This window comes from Eretmochelys imbricata, chromosome 16 (genome assembly GCF_965152235.1).
Source record: "Eretmochelys imbricata isolate rEreImb1 chromosome 16, rEreImb1.hap1, whole genome shotgun sequence".
Taxonomy (NCBI): Eukaryota; Metazoa; Chordata; order Testudines; family Cheloniidae; genus Eretmochelys; species Eretmochelys imbricata.
The window spans coordinates 27,598,893-27,618,223 of NC_135587.1; the positions used below are offsets into that span (position 1 = coordinate 27,598,893).

At 44.4% G+C, this 19,331-nt stretch overlaps 1 protein-coding gene across 6 annotated transcripts in view; it reads left to right on the forward strand.

Annotated features, from left to right (window-relative positions):
- The window catches only part of LOC144275951 (uncharacterized), a 68,179-nt gene extending 49,483 nt beyond the window's left edge, over positions 1 to 18,696 (forward strand). For all 6 annotated transcript variants that reach the window (XM_077835629.1, XM_077835631.1, XM_077835632.1 and 3 more), the window contains one exon: positions 8,836 to 18,696. In XM_077835629.1, coding sequence (XP_077691755.1) covers positions 8,896 to 10,197 — 1,302 coding nt within the window. In that variant the 5' untranslated portion in view covers positions 8,836 to 8,895 and the 3' untranslated portion in view covers positions 10,198 to 18,696. The remainder of the gene's footprint in view (positions 1 to 8,835) is intronic.
- The last annotated feature ends 635 nt before the right edge of the window (positions 18,697 to 19,331 follow it).

Consider the following 19,331-nt stretch of genomic DNA (forward strand, 5'->3'; position numbering starts at 1 on the left):
CTTGTAATGGCCAGTTCTCACTTTCTGGACAATACAAGCTCATAGAAAGTCTGTTGTTTCAGCAATGGAAAATGAGATGCACCAGCCCTGTTATCTCAAATGGAGGTTCCCAAGCATTTCACTCTAAACACACTGGTTTAGATAAAACAATAAAACAAGTTTATTAACTAAGAAAGAGATTTTAAGTGACCACAAGTAATGAGGCATAAAGTCATTTTGCTTACAAAGAAAATAAAAGATAATATGGAAACTAATACCTAATTTAGGAAGCTAAATGGATTCAAAACAAAGGTTTTAATCTCACCATATGCATTCAGCAGTCTGTACTGTCTGAAAAGCCACCCAGCCAAGACCCTTCCCCCCATGGGTGGCGGGTGAACCCCTGCTTTTCTCCTGAGGCCCCGCCCCCCTGTAACAGGAGGAGCCCTGACCCCACCCTCTATGACTGGAGAAGCCCTGCAGTCTGCCCTCCCCAGCCACGCTGGGCCACCCCTCCCCTGAGTGCCGGGCCGGCCGCACTGGGCTGAGAAGCCAGCCCTCACCCCCGCCCAGCCAGCCCAGCGTACAGCTTAGCCTTCCCTGGCCTATTATGCCCGCTGCCCATAGCTCCCCCAGTACAATCCTGCCTGCGTCTGTCAGGCACTTTAGCTGCCATGAGTAGAGATTGGGGGGTGGGGGAAGAGGTGATTTCGAGGCCACTGTTTCTCCTCATACCCTTTTCCCCTCTTGAGAATTATCTGCAGCCGAGGTTCGTGTGATAGGCAGTCTGTTTACACAGGAGTTCCCAGCTCTCCCATTGTCAATATGTAATGTTCTCACCAACACTCTTCTTCCTGCCACAGAATGGACGCTTTAACTATGCGATAGCATAATCAGATAAACTATTATAGACTGATACCTGGCTGGGGTGCCATTGTGTCTTTGTCTCAGAAAAACTGGCTTGGGTGTGCCTTTGAACTTTGGAACATGTTACGCAATAAAATCATAACTTTACATTAAAAATGTTAGGTTTCAGATTAACAGCCGTGTTAGTCTGTATTCGCTAAAGGAAAGGGAGTACTTGTGGCACCTTAGAGACTAACCAATTTATTTGAACATAAGCTTTCTTGAGCTACAGCTCACTTCATCAGATGCATACTGTGGAAAATACAGAAGATGTTTTTATACACACAGACCATGAAAAAATGGGTGTTTATCACTACAAAAGGTTTTCTCTCCCCCCACCCCACTCTCCTGCTGGTAATAGCTTATCTAAAGTGATCACTCTCCTTACAATGTGTATGATAATCAAGGTGGGCCATTTCCAGCACAAATCCAGGGTTTAACAAGAACGTCTGAGGAACAGTAGGGGTGGTGGGGGGAGGAAGGAATAAACAAGGGGAAATAGGTTACTTTTTATAATGAATCAACCATTCCCAGTATTCAAGCCTAAGTTAATTGTATCCAATTTGCAAATTAATTCCAATTCAGCAGTCTCTCATTGGAGTCTGTTTTCGAAGTTTTTTTGTTGAAGGATAGTCACTTTGAGATCAGAAATCAAGTGACCAGAGAGATTGAAGTGTTCTCCGACTGGTTTATGAATGTTATAATTCTTGACATCTGATTTGTGTCCATTTATTCTTTTACGTAGAGACTGTCCAGTTTGACCAATGTACATTGGCAGAGGGGCATTGCTGGCACATGATGGCATATATCACATTAGTGGACGTGCAGGTGAATGAGCCTCTGATAGTGTGGCTGATGTAATTAGGCCCTGTGATGGTGTCCCCTGAATAGATATGCGGGCACAGCTGGCAACGGGCTTTGTTGCAAGGTTAGGTTCCTGGGTTAGTGGTTCTGTTGTGTGGTATGTGGTCGCTTCAGGTTGGGGGGGCTGTCTGTAAGCAAGGACTGGCCTGTCTCCCAAGATTTGTGAGAGTGTTAGGTCATCCTTCAGGATAGGTTGTAGATCCTTGATAATGCGTTGGAGGGGTTTTAGTTGGGGGCTGAAGGTGACGGCTAGTGGCATTCTGTTATTTTCTTTGTTAGGCCTGTCCTGTAGTAGGTGACTTCTGGGAACTCTTCTGGCTCTATCAATCTGTTTCTTCACTTCTGCAGGTGGGTATTGTAGTTGTAAGAATGCTTGCTAGAGATCTTGTAGGTGTTTGTCTCTGTCTGAGGGGTTGGAGCAAATGCGGTTGTATCGTAGAGCTTGGCTGTAGACAATGGATCGTGTGGTGTGGTCAGGGTGAAAGCTGGAGGCATGTAGGTAGGAATAGCAGTCAGTAGGTTTCTGGTATAGGGTGGTGTTTGTGTAACCATCGTTTATTAGCATCGTAGTGTCCAGGAAGTGGATCTCTTGTGTGGACTGGACCAGGCTGAGGTTGATGGTGGGATGGAAATTGTTGAAATCATGGTGGAATTCCTCAAGGGCTTCTTTTCCATGGGTCCAGATGATAAAGATGTCATCAATATAGCGCAAGTAGAGTGGGGCGTTAGGGGACGAGAGCTGAGGAAGCGTTGTTCTAAGTCAGCCATAAAAATGTTGGCATACTGTGGGGCCATGTGGGTACCCATAGCAGTGCCGCTGATTTGAAGGTACACCATCCCCAAATGTGAAAAAGTTATGGGTAAGGACAAAGTCACAAAGTTCAGCCACCAGGTTAGCTGTGACATTATCAGGGATAGTGTTCTTGATGGCTTGTAGTCCATCTTTGTGTGGAATGTTGGTGTAGAGGGCTTCTACATCCAAAGTGGCCAGGATGGTGTTATCAGGAAGATCACCAATGGATTGTAGTTTCCTCAGGATGTCAGTGGTGTCCCGAAGGTAGCTGGGAGTGCTGGTAGCGTAGGGCCTGAGGAGGGAGTCTACATAGCCAGACAATCCTGCTGTCAGGGTGCCAATGCCTGAGATGATGGGGCACCCAGGATTTCCAGGTTTATGGATCTTAGGTAGTAGATAGAATATCCCAGGTCGGGGTTCCAGGGGTGTGTCTGTGCGGATTTGATCTTGTGCTTTTTCAGGGAGTTTCTTGAGCAAATGGTGTAGTTTCTTTTGGTAACCCTCAGTAGGATCAGAGGGTAATGGCTTGTAGAAAGTGGTGTTGGAGAGCTGCCGAGCAGCCTCTTGTTCATATTCCAACCTATTCATGATGACAACAGCACCTCTTTTGTCAGCCTTTTTGATTATGATGTCAGAGTTGTTTCTGAGGCTGTGGATGGCATTGTGTTCTGCACGGCTGAGGTTGTGGGGCAAGTGATGCTGCTTTTCCACAATTTCAGCCCGTGCACGTCGGCGGAAGAAGTCCAGTCTGCTGTCTCAACCTTCAGGAGGAGTCCACCTAGAATCCTTCTTTTTGTAGTGTTGGTAGGGAGGTCTCTGTGGATTAGTATGTTGTTCAGAGATGTGTTGGAAATATTTCTTGAGTCGGAGACGTCGAAAATAAGATTCTAGGTCACCACAGAACTGCATCATGTTCGTGGGGGTGGAGGGGCAGAAGGAGAGGCCCCAAGATAGGACAGCTGCTTCTGCTGGGCTAAGAGTATAGTTGGATAGGTTAACAATATTGCTGGGTGGGTTGAGGGAACCATTGCTGTGGCCCCTTGTGGCATGTAGTAGTTTAGAAAGTTTAGTGTCCTTTTTCTTTTGTAGAGAAGCAAAGTGTGTGTTGTAAATGGCTTGTCTAGTTTTAGTAAAGTCCAGCCACGAGGAAGTTTGTGTGGAAGGTTGGTTTTTTATGAGAGTATCCATTTTTGAGAGCTCATTCTTTATCTTTCCCTGTTTGCTGTAGAGGATGTTGATCATGTGGTTCCGCAGTTTCTCTGAGAGAGTGTGGCACAAGCTGTCAGCATAGTCTGTGTGGTATGTAGATTGTAATGGATTTTTTACCTTCAGTCCTTTTGGTATGATGGACGTCTGTTTGCATTTGGAAAGGAATATGATGTCTGTCTATATCTGTACAAGTTTTTTCATGCAGTTGATAGATTTCCACTCCATACAGCTAAATGCAGTGCCTTGCATAATGACAGGTTTCAGAGTAACAGCCGTGTTAGTCTGTACTCGCAAAAAGAAAAGGAGTACTTGTGGCACCTTAGAGACTAACAAATTTATTTGAGCATTTATTGAGAGTGGGGTGGGGAGAGAGAAAACCTTTTGTAGTGATAAACACCCATTTTTTTCATGGTCTGTGTGTATAAAAACATCTTCTGTATTTTCCACAGTATGCATCCGATGAAGTGAGCTGTAGCTCACGAAAGCTTATGCTCAAATAAATTCGTTAGTCTCTAAGGTGCCACAAGTACTCCTTTTCTATTAACAATGTTGCCACACATATTTTACCAGGCCAGTAATGTTTATCAGATTGTGAGTTTTCAAATGACACCTCACAAAGCATACTTTGTACAAAATTTATCACAGTCTAACCCCTGAGCTATGGAATACACTGAAGCTGCTCCACTTTGGAGAAATAATCATTGGAGCAGGGGGACTGGACCCTGGGTCTCCCACCTGGGTGCCTTAGCCACTAGGATGTGGAGTCATTTTTTTTCTCTCTCTCTCTCCCTCCCCCTCCCCATGACTCTTTATTTATCCAAAGTGGAAGTTTCAACAGGAGAGATTAAGAGTGACCTATCCCATATGTGGGTGGTTACAGCATGCTCCTGATGGGTGGGAGACCCCTTGTGATATACCAGTACACAATCCAGACTGTGTAGCTGTGTCATCCCAGCTCTGTAACTTGTGGTGCCCTTTACAATGCTTTGCTGCTGTAGCCACAAACCTGGCCTGCTCACAAAGAGCCACCACCATGTAAGCGTGTGTGTGTGTGTGCTGCAGCCAGCCAGACACAACTTGGCTCTGACCAGCCTCAGTTTTGCTGCAGAGTGACCCCAACACACCCCCAGTCTCAGATCTTCCCCTAGAAATGTATGCCCTGTACTGCCCAGCCCTCTCTTGGACAGTACAAGTATATTATGTCTGTTATTCTTTTAAGGGAATAATATGCCAGTTTACTATTTTAAATAGTTATCTGGACAATTTCATTTTAACACACTGGATTAGATAAAACAAATTTAACTACAAAGAGATCAATTTTAACTGAGTACAAGTAACAAGGCATAAAAGTCAGAACCAACTACAAGAAAAATAAAGGTAAAATGTTTACTGGTGACTAACAAACTATATTAGGTCTAGTCTACAGTAGCAACACTAAAGCGCTGCTGTGTGGCTTGTGTAGTCGCAGCAGAGCGCTGGGAGACGGCTCTCCCAGCGCTCTAAACGAGGGGCATAGCTACCAGCTAGGGGGGGAGGGATCGCTACCGGAGGAAGGGATCATTCAGTAGTTTGAGCATTGGCCTGCTAAAACCAGGGTTGTGAGTTCAATCCTTGAGAGGGCCATTTAGGGATCTGGGGCAAAAATTGGGGATTGGTCCTGCTTTGAGCAGGGGGTTGGACTAGATGACCTTCTGAGGTCCCTTCCAACCCTGATATTCTAGAATTCTAAGGGAACTCTATGTTGTTTCTTTGCTAAGATGTAGATTTTTGCCCCGTCCCCTTTCCTGCCAAAGAATAGCCATTTTGAAGGTAATGGTCCATCAGCCTTGTTTACACCTGGCTGAGGTGTCAGCTTGTCCTTTGTCTCTGAGGAAGTGGCTTGGCCACTCCCCAGGAAGTTATCAGGAAAACATACTTTTAGTCATGATTTCAGTTTGTTTATAACTTCACATATAACACTTCTATGTGCATTTTGCCATGATATGATTGATCAGCAAATTGAGTTTATACATTATACCTCACAAGACATACTTTGTACAAACATTATTACAATAGTGTGTAGGTTGTGAACACAGGTATATTCTGTAACACCCCTGTTCAAAACCCTTTCTCCCCCATAGATGGGAGGGGGGAGAAAAAAGAGAAGGCGGGGGGAGGGGGTGGAATTGAATTTGGGAAAGTGCCCTAACCACTGAGCTAAAAGTTATGAGGGAGGCAGTATCACCACCACCTTTTCTGGCTAGATTGTACAAAAAGGTCTTTGTCAATCTTGAATATTGCTCCATGATTTTAAAGAGATAATTCATAAGTAGAAACAATAAGTTTTGGCTTCTTTATGAAGCTTCTTCCCCCCCCATGCCCATTTTATAAAGCAGTAAAAGGGCATACATTTGTCTTTTTGGCTTTGTATTTCCTTTCTACTACAAGATCAGTCTCCCTAGTGTCTCCTCCTCCTATGGGGAAGCACTCAGAGGGAAGGCAGAGGAGAACTTAACTGTCATTCCCCAGGGTATCTAGACTGCTGAACAGCTGTGTCTCTTTAAATCTCCAACATGTGGTGTTTTTATGCTGCATAGCTGTGAGAAGAAACCGCACCTGGTCCTACAATCACGCCCCGCTGAATTACATGAATGCTCTGGCCAGCCACTCATGACTTCCACACAAGGAAACACCAGCAAATTCCCAGTCCCAGACTTGTCTCCAAAACTGTGCATCTTGTAATGGCCAGTTCTCACCTTCTGGACAATACAAGCTCATAGAAAGTCTGTTGTTTCAGCAATGGAAAATGAGATGCACCAGCCCTGTTATCTCAAATGGAGGTTCCCAAGCATTTCACTCTAAACACACTGGTTTAGATAAAACAATAAAACAAGTTTATTAACTAAGAAAGAGATTTTAAGTGACCACAAGTAATGAGGCATAAAGTCATTTTGCTTACAAAGAAAATAAAAGATAATATGGAAACTAATACCTAATTTAGGAAGCTAAATGGATTCAAAACAAAGGTTTTAATCTCACCATATGCATTCAGCAGTCTGTACTGTCTGAAAAGCCACCCAGCCAAGACCCTTCCCCCCATGGGCGGCGGGTGAACCCCTGCTTTTCTCCTGAGGCCCCGCCCCCCTGTAACAGGAGGAGCCCTGACCCCACCCTCTATGACTGGAGAAGCCCTGCAGTCTGCCCTCCCCAGCCACGCTGGGCCACCCCTCCCCTGAGTGCTGGGCCGGCCGCACTGGGCTGAGAAGCCAGCCCTCACCTCCGCCCAGCCAGCCCAGCGTACAGCTTAGCCTTCCCTGGCCTATTATGCCCGCTGCCCATAGCTCCCCCAGTACAATCCTTCCTGCGTCTGTCAGGCACTTTAGCTGCCATGAGTAGAGATTGGGGGGTGGGGGAAGAGGTGATTTTGAGGCCACTGTTTCTCCTCATACCCATCTCCCCTCTTGAGAATTAGCTGCAGCTGAGGTTCGTGTGATAGGCAGTCTGTTTACACAGGAGTTCCCAGCTCTCCCCCTGTCAATATGTAATGTTCTCACCAACACTCTTCTTCCTGCCACAGAATGGATGCTTTAAGTATGTGATAGCATAATCAGATAAACTATTATAGACTGATACCTGGCTGGGGTGCCAGTGTGTCTTTGTCTCTAAAAAACTAGCTTGGGTTTGCCTTTGAACTTTGGAACATGTTACACAATAAAATCATAACTTTACATTAACAATGTTGCCACACGTATTTTACCAGGCCAGTAATGTTTATCAGATTGTGAGTTTTCAAATGACACCTCACAAAGCATACTTTGTACAAAATTTATCACAGTCTTGTAAAAAGGGTGGTCATAAGGGTACAGTCTGTCACAGTAGCTATGGCTTGTCCAAGAGGGTGGGGAGTTAGACTGCTCAAGGCTTGTCCGTGGAGCTTGTGCACCGCTGACCTCCAGAGAGCATAGATGTCTGTGTGTCATGCATAGAGATGTGGTTGTTGATGTTGCTATGTCTGTCTTGGTAATGGTCTTGAAGATCAGGACTGAGTCCAGAAACACACAGGGAGCCAGTGGAGGGTCTGGAGCACAGACTAACATGATCCCAGTAGCCTGTCTCATAGCAGGGGCTGTCATATTCTGCATGAGCTGGAGCCTCAGCATTGCATTTGCTCTCATTCCCAGTGAGTTTCAATAAAACAGTGTGGAGGTGGCTAATGTATTGAGCCCCATGAGATCCTCCTCCAGGCCGAGGCAAGTCTACTAGCAAGCTCGAGGTAGAAGGAGGTTTATGTTTTTGTTGTTTTTTGCCCTGTGCAAGACAGATGCATTGTGTGTGCTTACATGTAATTGACTGTGTCTGTTTTAGGTACTTGTATGGTACCATAGTATCTAATCTTGCATTGTTAATGTATTAATCCTCAAGGGGTAAGAAAGTACAGTTTTCACAGATGAGGAACTGCAGCATAGAGCGTAAGTCTACACTGCAATTAAAAACCTGCTTCTGGCCTTTACCAGCTGACTTGGCTAAGGATAAGGAGCTGTTTAATTGCGGAATAGATGTTTGCACTAGGGCTGGAACCCAGGCTCAGGGACCCCATGAGGGGGGAAGGCCCCAGAGCTTATGCTCCAGTCTGAGCCCACAGTGTCATCTGCTGTGGCTCAGTACAACAAGGAATTTTTATGGCAACTGGAGAAAGAGGGCATCGGGGTGGATGTCAGATGCTAAGAGGAGAAAAACCGTGGGATGAAAGATTGGTAGGCACTCTTGAGGAAAGGTAGCTTTCCCTTCCCAGCTTTTAAGAGGAATACATTATTTGTAATTAGAAGCATTAGTTTTAAAAAGAGGTGATTGCCCAATATGTTAAAATGGCTGTTAGGCCCATACATTCCTGGGGTAGGTTTTTTTAGCTAGACATAAGCCTTTAGATTCTAACAGGTCCTTTGACAAGTCACAATGTACAGTGACCCATCTGAGAGCAAACTGAAACACTGATAATTGCTATTGTGCAGAAAGGGAAAAACAGAACAAGTACCTTCTCTGACACAAAGCAGTGGACATGGTGTACCACAGTCTGACCTGCATTTCATGATCTCCTTCTCCTGTAGGTGTGTCTGTCTGAAGTTCTGGAAAAAATTCAACTGCATCTGCATTTAAATCCGTCTGAAATGTTATGCTGTAAAAGAAAATCATACTATATAGCTGCTGCTTGCATTTTTGCTTTCACTTTGATGAGTTTATACTATCGTTGGACACCGGGGCACTCTCTCCTACCAAATATAACATCACAAGAAGGCAACCTCTGTAGAGGGGAACTTGCCAGCAATACAATCACAGCCATAAAAGGTACTAGAACTTTTATCATTGCCCCATACTTCGATAATAGAAAAAGCAAAATAACCCGCGTGATTGGGATTGTTCACCATGAAAAGGTGAAAGACCTTTTCTGTTGGTTCTGCTGCCAGCCTGATGGTGAAATATATGTATCAACGGCAGCAATAGATGTTCATTCAGATCGATTTGGATTCCCTTATGGGGCAGCAGACTTGCTTTGTTCAGAACCTCAAAACTGTGATCCAAACTTTGTATCCATCAGTTGGGAACCTAAAGGAAATATTGACCAACTACCAAGGTTTGAAATAAAAAACCGCAAGCCTGAGACCTTACCCACTGAATTCACTGTGTGTCTCTCTCCCATGTTTGGAAATTATAGTAATGTCTTACAATTTATACAGGCCATGGAGATGTATAAAATTCTTGGGGCACAGAAAGTTATTATCTATAAGAACAGTTGCAGCCAATTGATGGAGAAAGCCTTGGAATTTTATATTGCAGAAGGAACCATTGAGATAATTCCCTGGCCAATTACTTCATACCTCAATGTTTCTTCTCGATGGCATTTTTCTATGGGTACCAAAGACATTGGCTACTATGGACAAATCACAGCTCTAAATGACTGTGTTTACCGCAACATGTACAAGAGCAAGTTTGTGCTTCTTAATGATATTGATGAAATTATTTTGCCCGTGAAACACCCAGACTGGAAAATTATGATGAGCGGCCTTCAGGAGCAAAATCCAGGGGCTGGCATTTTCCTCTTTGAGAGCCACGTCTTCCCTAAAACTGTATATGCTTCTACTGACATATTCAACATTACATCCTGGAATGCTGTGCCTGGCGTTAACATCCTGCAGCATATTCACAGAGAGCCTAACAGAAAAAATATATTTAATCCTAAAAAAATGATAGTTGATCCAAAGAAAGTGGTTCAGACTTCAGTCCACTCTGTCCTACATGCCTATGCAGACAGTGTGAATGTTCCCATTGATATTGCCCTTATTTATCATTGCCGGGAAGCCCATCAAGGAAAGCTTCCTAGAGAATCCCTGATTAGGGATACAACTATCTGGAGATATAACTCATCATTAATCATGAATGTTAACAAAGTGCTACAGAAAACAGTGTTCTAAGTGCGGAAAATGAGACCATGAGGGGGTGGGGAAGGGGTGGATTACCAATATGTATAGATTCTGAAAGGAGGGTCCCAACTAAGGTCTGCTCCAGCTTGATGTTCTCCTTCCCCAGGACTTTCATCCTCCTTAACACCACAGAGGCTATCAGACCAGGGATGGGACCACTCTACTGTGCCCCAGAAAGTGTCATCTATGTACCTCTGTCTCCCTTAGCTCTGCCAGTTCAGCCACTCTGGTCTCCAGAGCCCGTATTCAGTCTGAGGGCCATGAGCTGCTTGCACCAAATACACACACATTGCCTATTTCTCAGATGCTGTCTCTAGGCTCTCATATTTCACTCAGTTTAATTGCAGTGGAGAATTAATTGAAGTGATCTGAGTCTTTTTCACAGCTTCATAGGTCGTTGTAGATTGTCACAAGGTCCCACATGCTTTAGATCACTGGTAAATGTATTTATCCTTATCCAATGTTGTTATAAAGCTAAGGTAACCCCGCTGGCACCTAACCCAAAATGGCCAATAAAGGGAAAAAAATTATTTCAGATCTGGGGGGGGGTGGGGGAACAAAGGGTTTGGTCTGTCTGTATAATGCTTTTTTATTTGTTTTCAGCAAAATGCAGCCTCACAACTCCTGTTAAGTTAGTAAGTAATCTAGCTAGAAATGCGTTAGATTTCCTTTTGTTTAATGGCTGGTAAAATAAGCTGTGCTGGATGGAATGTATAGTTTTGTTTTTGTGTCTTTTTGTAACTTAAGGTTTTGCCTAGAGGGATTCTCTATATTTTAAATCTAATTACCCTGTAAGGTATTTACCATCCTAATTTTACAGAGATGATTCTTTTACCTTTTCTTTAATTAAAATTCTTCTTTTAAAAACCTAATTAATTTTTCATTGTTCTTAAAATCCAAGGGTTTGGGTCTGTGTTCACCTGTACAAATTGGTGAGGATTCTTATCAAGCTTTCCCCAAAAAAGGGGGTATAGGGCTTGGGGGGATATTTTGGGTGAAGACGTCTCCAAGTGGGCTGTTTCCTTGTTCTTTGTTTAAAATGCTTGGTGGTAGCAGCATACGGTTCAAAAACAAGGCAAAGTTTGTACCTTGGGAAAGTTTTTAACCTAAGCTGGTAAAAATAAGCTTAGGGGGGTCTTTCATGGAGGTCCCCACATCTGTACCCTAAAGTTCAGAGTGGGGAAAAAACCTTGACATGGTGGTAGAGGTGGGATCATTTTAAACCAAAGATCATTTTGAACCAGAAGCACAGCAGGATTTTAAAAGGTTTAGTAAAAGGTGATTGCAGCTGTAAATTCTGTCTCTCTGCCTGGGGGACAGAGCAGCAGGCATAACAAAAGGTGGTTACCCTTTCCTTTATATTTATAACAGACTTGTTCACTGATTGTTGTCTTGTCTGCATGGGACTTTTTAATTGCACATTATCTGTAACTTGGGTCTCCACCAAGTGCTGTTTCCAATATCCTCTATAGATGATATCATGGTATCCTCCTGCACTGAGGATACCTCTCTGAGGCAAGTTATTAGGAAGAGACAGGAATAGTAACGAGGGATTTGATTTTTAGAAATATAGATAGTTGGGTTTGTGATGACTGGAAAAATTGCTGGCGAATTGCTGGCTGAGCGTGAAGGTTGTAGACCTCACAGAACATCTAGGCTGAGTTATGTACCGTGCAAAGGAGGAGCTAGGGGTTGTAGTACCTACATGTACCAATGACCTACGGCAGTGATCTCCAACCTTTTAACACCCAAAGTCACTTTTTGAATTGAAGGGCAACCCAGGATCTATCCTGTCCCTTCCCTGTTTCCTCACTTCCCCAGGTGGGTATTGTAGTTTTAAGAATGCTTGATAAACAGATTGACAGAGCGAGACGGGTACCCAGAAATCACCTACTACAGGACAGGCCCCATAAGGAAAACAGAACACCACTGGCCATCACTTACAGCCCCCAGATAAAACCTCTCCAGCACATTATCAACAATCTACAACCTATCCTGGAAAACGATCCCTCACTCTCCCAGACCTTGGGACACAGGCCAGTCCTCGCTTACAGACAGCCCCCCAACCTGAAGCAAATACTCACCAGCAACTACACACCGCACCACAGAAACACTAACACAGGAACCAGTCCCTGTAGCAAAACTCGTTGCCTACTCTGTTCCCATATCTACTCTAGCGACACCATCAGAGGACCCAACCACATCAGCCACACCATCAGAGGCTCATTCACCTGCACATCTACTAATGTGATATATGCCATCATGTGCCAGCAATGCCCGTCTGCCATGTACATTGGCCAAACCGGACAGTCCCTATGTAAAAAAATTAATGGACACAAATCGGACATCAGGAATGGTAACGTACAAAAGCCAGTGGGAGAACACTTCAATCTTCCTGGACATTCTATAACAGATTTGAAAGTAGCTGTACTTGAACAAAAAAACTTCAGAAACAGACTTCAAAGAGAAACAGCAGAACTAAGATTCATTTGCAAATTTACCACCATTAATTTGGGCTTGAATAGGGACTGGCTCATTACAGAAGCAGCTTTGCCTCTCCTGCAATTGACACCTCCTCATCTATTGTTGGGAGTGGACTACATCCACTCTGATGCGTTACCTGGAATGTGTTACCTGGGGAGGTGGTGGAATCTCCTTCCTTAGAAGTTTTTAAGGTCAGGCTTGACAAAGCCCTGGCTGGGATGATTTAATTGGGGATTGGTCCTGCTTTGAGCAGGGGGTTGGACTAGATGACCTCCTGAGGTCCCTTCCAACCCTGATATTCTATGATCGAATTGGCCCCGTCAGCACTGGTTCTCCACTTGTGAGGTAACTCCCTTCTCTTCATGTGTCAGTATATTTATGTCTGCATCTGTAATTTTCACTCCATGCATCTGAAGAAGTGGGGTTTTTACCCATGAAAGCTTATGCTCAAATAAATGTTAGTCTTTAAGGTGCCACCGGACTCCTTATTGTTTTTCTGGATACAGACTAACACAGCTACCCCCTGATACTTGGCTCTGGGAGGAGGCTCAGGGCAGAGGCTTGGGGTGCAGGAGGGGGTATGGGGTGCTGGCTTCAGGAGCAGGCTCAGGGTTGGGGTGCAGGCTCCCAGCAGGTGGCACTTACCTCGGACAGATCCCAATCGGTGGCGCAACGGGGCTAAGGCAGGCTCCTTGCCTGCCCCGGCTCCACTCAGGCACATCAGCACCTCCTCCCCATCACGAGCTGGGCCACCCCCACACACACACCCTGCCAGCCAGTAGTGCACAACGTGACCATGCCACTCCCAGAAGGGACCAAAGTGCCCCTGTGGGGGGCACATGGCTCCACATGCTATCCCTCTCTGCAGGCACTGGCTCCGCAGCTCCCATTTGCCACAGCTCTCTGTTCCCACCTATGGGAGCTGCAGGGGTGATGCCTGCAGGCAGCAGCAGCGCGTGAAGACCCCTGCTGGCTGCTTCTGGGAGAGGCGTTGGGCCACGGCAGGCAGCCCTGCTGCATCGCCGCAGCCGGAGATCACGATCGACTGGGAGAGTCTCCAGGATCGACCAGTTGATCACAATCAACTCATTGGTGACCACTGACCTAGGGAAAGGTAGGAGAGAAGTCCTTGAGGACTAATTTAGGCTGCTAGCTAATAAGTTAAAGTTCAGGACCTCCATGGTAGCATTCTCTGAAATGCTTCCAGTTCCACACACAGTGACAGTTAGGCAGAACTGCAGATTCTCAATGCATGGATGAGACAGTGGTGTTTGGAGGGCGGGGATTTAGGTTTATTAGGAACAGGGGAACCTTTTAAGAAAGGAGAAACCTATATGAGAAGGATGGGCTCTACCTAAGCCAAAACAGAACCAGATTGCTGATATTTTAAAATTAAAAGCATAATTGAGAAGCTTTTAAATTAAGATCTGGGGGAAAGCCAACAGGTGCAGGGCAGCACACGGTTCAGACAGCCACATCCTTTAGGGGAGGATTTATTAAAGGGAACACTTTACAACCTAGTGTAACCCGTCTGCCCATCAGAGTTGGCAGCAACAAGGGCCGGGTTCAGTATCTAGGGGTTCCATTCCAATAACACAATGCAAAACTGGCTCTAGTCCCCACCCAGTGACCTGGGACAAATATATGACCACCCCCGCTGGGCACCTCCAAGAGGCAATACTTCCCCTCTCACAAGCACAGAGTCTGAGTGTAGCAAAAAGGCTTTTAATAACAGAGAGAAACAATGTGGCATTATGTTGGTGAACCACCACCAACAGGATTCATAACACAACCCATGAGCAAAAAACCCACCCCAAGCAAATTGGGGCATGTCCTTTCCCTTTGGTTCTTGAGTCCAGCAACCCAAAATCACCCAAAGTCCCAAAAGTCCAACAACCCAAAAGTCTCTGTCCCTGGTCAGGGCAGCCCCAGAGTTCGAAAGTTTATCTGCAGAGTTTTACCTCCCAACCTGGGTGGAGATGGGGGGGGAGGTTAAGGGGCACCTTACGTGGTCCAAAGCTGATTGCCCCACCTCTCCATGGGGCTCCGCTCTGCCAACCACCCCCATGAGCTGCTCCAGGCATCCGACAAACTGCTCTGCTCCACCAGCCACGCTACTCTGCTCACCGTCCCACAAACTGCTCTGCCATATATCTTCAGGCTCCCCCACTACTTAACACAACACTCAGTGATTTCAGCTCTTCGTAAGTTTAGCTCTTTTGTGATTTCAGCTTGTGAGCTGATTTCAGATTGTGAGCCTCAGTGCTGGTGCACCATTAGCCCAAAGTGAATTCAGCTCAGCAGTCTGTACCTAGACTCCTAATGAAATCAAAATTAGCTCTGATAGTGGAGAGAGGAGGAAGTGCAATTAGCATGTAAGGCCCTCATCATGAGGCCCATGCGACCAAGTATTAATACCTGTCCCCAGCCTCTCTCCATTCATAGAATATCAGGGTTGGAAAGGACCTCAGGAGATCATCTAGTCCAACCCCCCCCCGGTCAAAGCAGAACCAATCCCCAACTAAATCATCCCAGTCATTCACTGGGTTTTGGAACCCATGACCCTTGCCTAGCGAGTGCTGCTTAGTTGATGGTGAGTCCCTCCATCATAACAAAAGGCCGAGTACAGTTCCACTATCCTTGATTCACATAATCAGGATAATAACAGTTTATTCCTGCCCCAATAACAGAGAAACTGGGGCTCCTACAGCAGCCAAAGTGACCATCTAGGCAGGGTGGGTGTTCCTATGCAAATGAGATCAGCCCCTGAAGTTCTTTTCCACAACCCACCATGACTCACCACCAGATGTCAGGGGAGAGCTCATCCTGACTCTGCTTACCCTAGTAAAGAGGAGAGGATAGAAGTTGATAAAGTACAGTTAGGAACTGAAGAGAAACAGTCAAACAAAATAAGAGTCCCATTCAGTTACATCAGATGAAGCAGACAAAAATTTACAAATTTCATAAGTGCTTGTATACATATGCAAGAATTCTAAATACTAAGATGAGTGAACTTGACTGGCTGGTATTAAATAAAAATATTGATATAATGGGCATCACAGAAACTTGGTGGAATGAGGATAATCAACGGGACACAATAGAGTGCAAAATATATAGGAATGACCATGTAGGTTACGCTGGTGGGGAGATGGCGCTATGTGTGCGAGAAAACATGGAGTCAAACATAGTAAAAAATCTAAAATGATTCAAACTGTCTCATAGAATCTCTAGGATCAGAAATTCCATGCTTGAATAAGAAGAATATTGCAGTAGGAATATATTATCAACCACCTGCCCAGGATGGTGATGGTGACTGTGAAATGCTTAGGGAGATGAGACAGACTACATAAACAGAAAACCCAATAATAATGGGGGATTTCAACTATCCCCATATTGACTGAAAACATATCATCTCAGGATGGGATGCAGAGATCAAATTTATTGACACCATTAATGACTGCTTCTTGGAGCAGCTAGGCCTGGAACCCACAAGGGAAAAGACAATTCTTGATTTAGTCCTAAAAGGAGTACAGGATCTGGTCCAAGAAGTGAATATAGCTGAACCACTGAGTAGTAGCAACCATTATGTAATTAAATAGTGAAATGCCTGCAAGCTGCATGGAAAAACATTTTAAAAATACCATAATAGGCTCAAATTGTGGAACTTGTTGCCAGGGGCTGTTGTGACAGGGGGTCAAAAAAGCATTAGATAAATTCATGGGGCATAGGTCTAGTAGTGGCTATTAGCCAAGATGGTCAGGGATGCAACCTTATGCTCTGGGTGTCTGTAAGCCTCTGTCCTGTCAGACCTTCTGGCAGTCAACAGGGGATGGATCTCAATTGTCCTGTTCTGTTCATTTCCTCTGAAGCGTCTGCCACTGGCCCCTGTTGGAAGACAGGATTCTGAGCTAGATGGACCATTGGTCTGACCCAGTATGGCCGTTCTTATGTTCTTAATGTATGGTGATCAAAAGACCTGAGGTACTAGGGAAAACATACGTTTCTTAAGGGTGGCTGCTAGAGCTATTTAGGCATCAGTCATAGGGTGACCAGACATCCCGATAAAATCGGGACTGTCCTGATTTTTAGTTCTTTGTTTGAATAAGCAAAAATGCAGTAAAAAGGAGTGGAATAGATGTTTGAGAGAGTGTGCTGGTTTTTTAACTTTAGATGACGTCAGGGTTCCCTCCCCACTCTGAACTCTAGGGTACAGATTGGGAACCTGTATGAAAGACCCCCCCCCCCCCAAAGCTTGTTTCTACCAGCTTAGGTTAAAACTTCCCCAAGGCACAAATTGTTTGCCCTTGGAGGGTACGCTGCCACCACCAAGTGATTTAACAAAGAATCAGGAAAAGGACCACTTGGAGTTCCTATTCCCCCAAAATATGCCCCCCAACCCCTTACACCCCCTTTCCTGGGGAGGCGTGAAAATAATATCCTAACCAATTGGTTACAAAGTGATCACAGACCCAAACCCCTGGGTCTTAGGACAATAGAGAAATCAGTCAGGTTCTTAAAAGAAGGATTTTATTTAAAAAAAAAAGGGTAAAAAAAATCACCTATGTAAAAATCAGGATGGAAAATAACTTTACAGGGTAACAAAAGATTCAAAAACACAGCAGAAGTTCCTCGAAGCTTAGTTTCAAAGTTACAAAAAACAGGAATAAACCTCCCTCCAGCAAAGGAAAAATTCACAAGCAGAACACAAGATAATCGAACACATTTTGCCTGACTTTTACTTACAATTTTTGTAATGAGAGACTTTTAGGATGGTTTATAGGAGAAGTTTTCTGACCCGATGCTTCTCTGCTTCCCAAGAGAACACACACAACAAAGCCTCCCCCAAGATTTAAAAGTCTCTTCTTTCCCCATTGGTCCTTTTGGTCAGGTACCAACCAGGTTATTTGAGCTTCTTAACCCCTTACAGGTAAGGGGGAATGCTAGGCTACCCTTAGCTGTATGGTTATGACAGATGGCATTAAAAGGGCTGCCTTTTTCAGCTGCCCCTAGGTGCCTGAAAATGTTAACTGGTCTCAGCTGTGTGCAGGGGCTCTAACAGGCAGCTTTTGAGGAGAAAAAGTTGGTGCTAGCTGGTTACTTGGAAGGAGGCTGTTTTGTTTCTAGGTGGAGGAGAGAGAGCTGTGAATGCTGAGACTGCCCTCAGTTTTCCATAATCTTTCATCTTATTATGAAGAAACAGTTATTAGCTGATTCTAGTTCTTTGTAAATCGGTTAAGATCTATTGTGTTGCTCCTTTATGAGTTAACCTGTACTACTGTAATTTTTTAACTAGGCCATATGGAGAAAAGAATTGAACTATACTAGGACCTGATTTTTTTTATACATACACTTTTACTTAGCTTTCAGTGAATGGTAGGGGTGTGTGTGATGTTGTACTCCATATGCTTTATGAAAATATGCTTATGAATGTGAATATGATGTAACTGGAATATGCTTTCTGCAAAAGGTCTCTTGTAAAGTATCATTACAAAGCTCTTAATCTACTGAGTGTGTTCATCCTATTTGTTTGCATATGTTATTTCTATGTCTTGAGTTAGGAGAATAAGATATAAACTTGTTTACATCAGTAATACATATTAAGTAGAAGCCATTAAGGGTGCTTCAGAATCAATGAACTGTAAATGGCTCTGTTTACTTGCAAACCTACCTGTGGGCCAGCCCAAGAAGAATGGAGGCTGGGGTCTCACAGGCCATGTGATCATGTCACCTAATACTGGAATCCATCTTAATCCTTGTACTTTTCTATTCAGAAGGAGGGGTGGGGCCAAGCACAAACAAAGGACTCCTGCCTTGTGGAAAACTATAAAAACGGGGTGGAGCAGAACAAAGAGGCTGCCAGTCATGGAGATATTACCTGTAATCAGTTTCTTAATGTACTAGGCTTAGACTTGTGTTTTTGCTTGGTGATTTACTTTTTTCTATTACTTGAAATCACTTAAATCCTACTTTTTATACTTAATAAAAGCACTTTTGTTTATTAATGAACCCAGAGTAAGTGATTAATATCTGGGGGAGCAAACCTCTCCCATGCATATCTCTCTATCAGTGTTACAGAGGGCAGACAATTTATACGTTTACCCTGTATAAGCTTTATACAGAGTAAAACAGATTTATTTGGGGGTTGGATCCCATTGGGAACTGCATATCTGGAGATAGATAACCTGCTGAGTTGTTTTCAGTTAAAGCCTGCAGCTTTGGGGGCATAGCCCAGACCCCGGGTCTTTGTTGCAGCAGGCTAGCATGTCTGGCTCAACAAGGCTGGGTTCTAGAGTCCCAAGTTGGCAGGGAAAAAGGACTTAAAGGTAAGTTTAGCACATCAGGTGACAGTCCCAAGGTGATCTCTGTGACAAAACCTGTCACAGGGGGGAGGAAAAAAAAATCAGACACCCTCCCACTGACTTGTTTACTAATGTGTTCATTCATGCTTTATTAATAGTGATAGTGGTTTTGTATGCTAAGATACCAAAAGCCAAATCTGTTCCCCATGCAGAAGGGCCCTCCTTACTGAGGAAACTTCTAGCAACATTGGTAGGTAGTGGGGACTCCCTGCTGTCTACCACTTAGGGTGGTAGACAGGTTATTTTTCATGTCTATAAATAACTTTTACTCAAATGAAACTT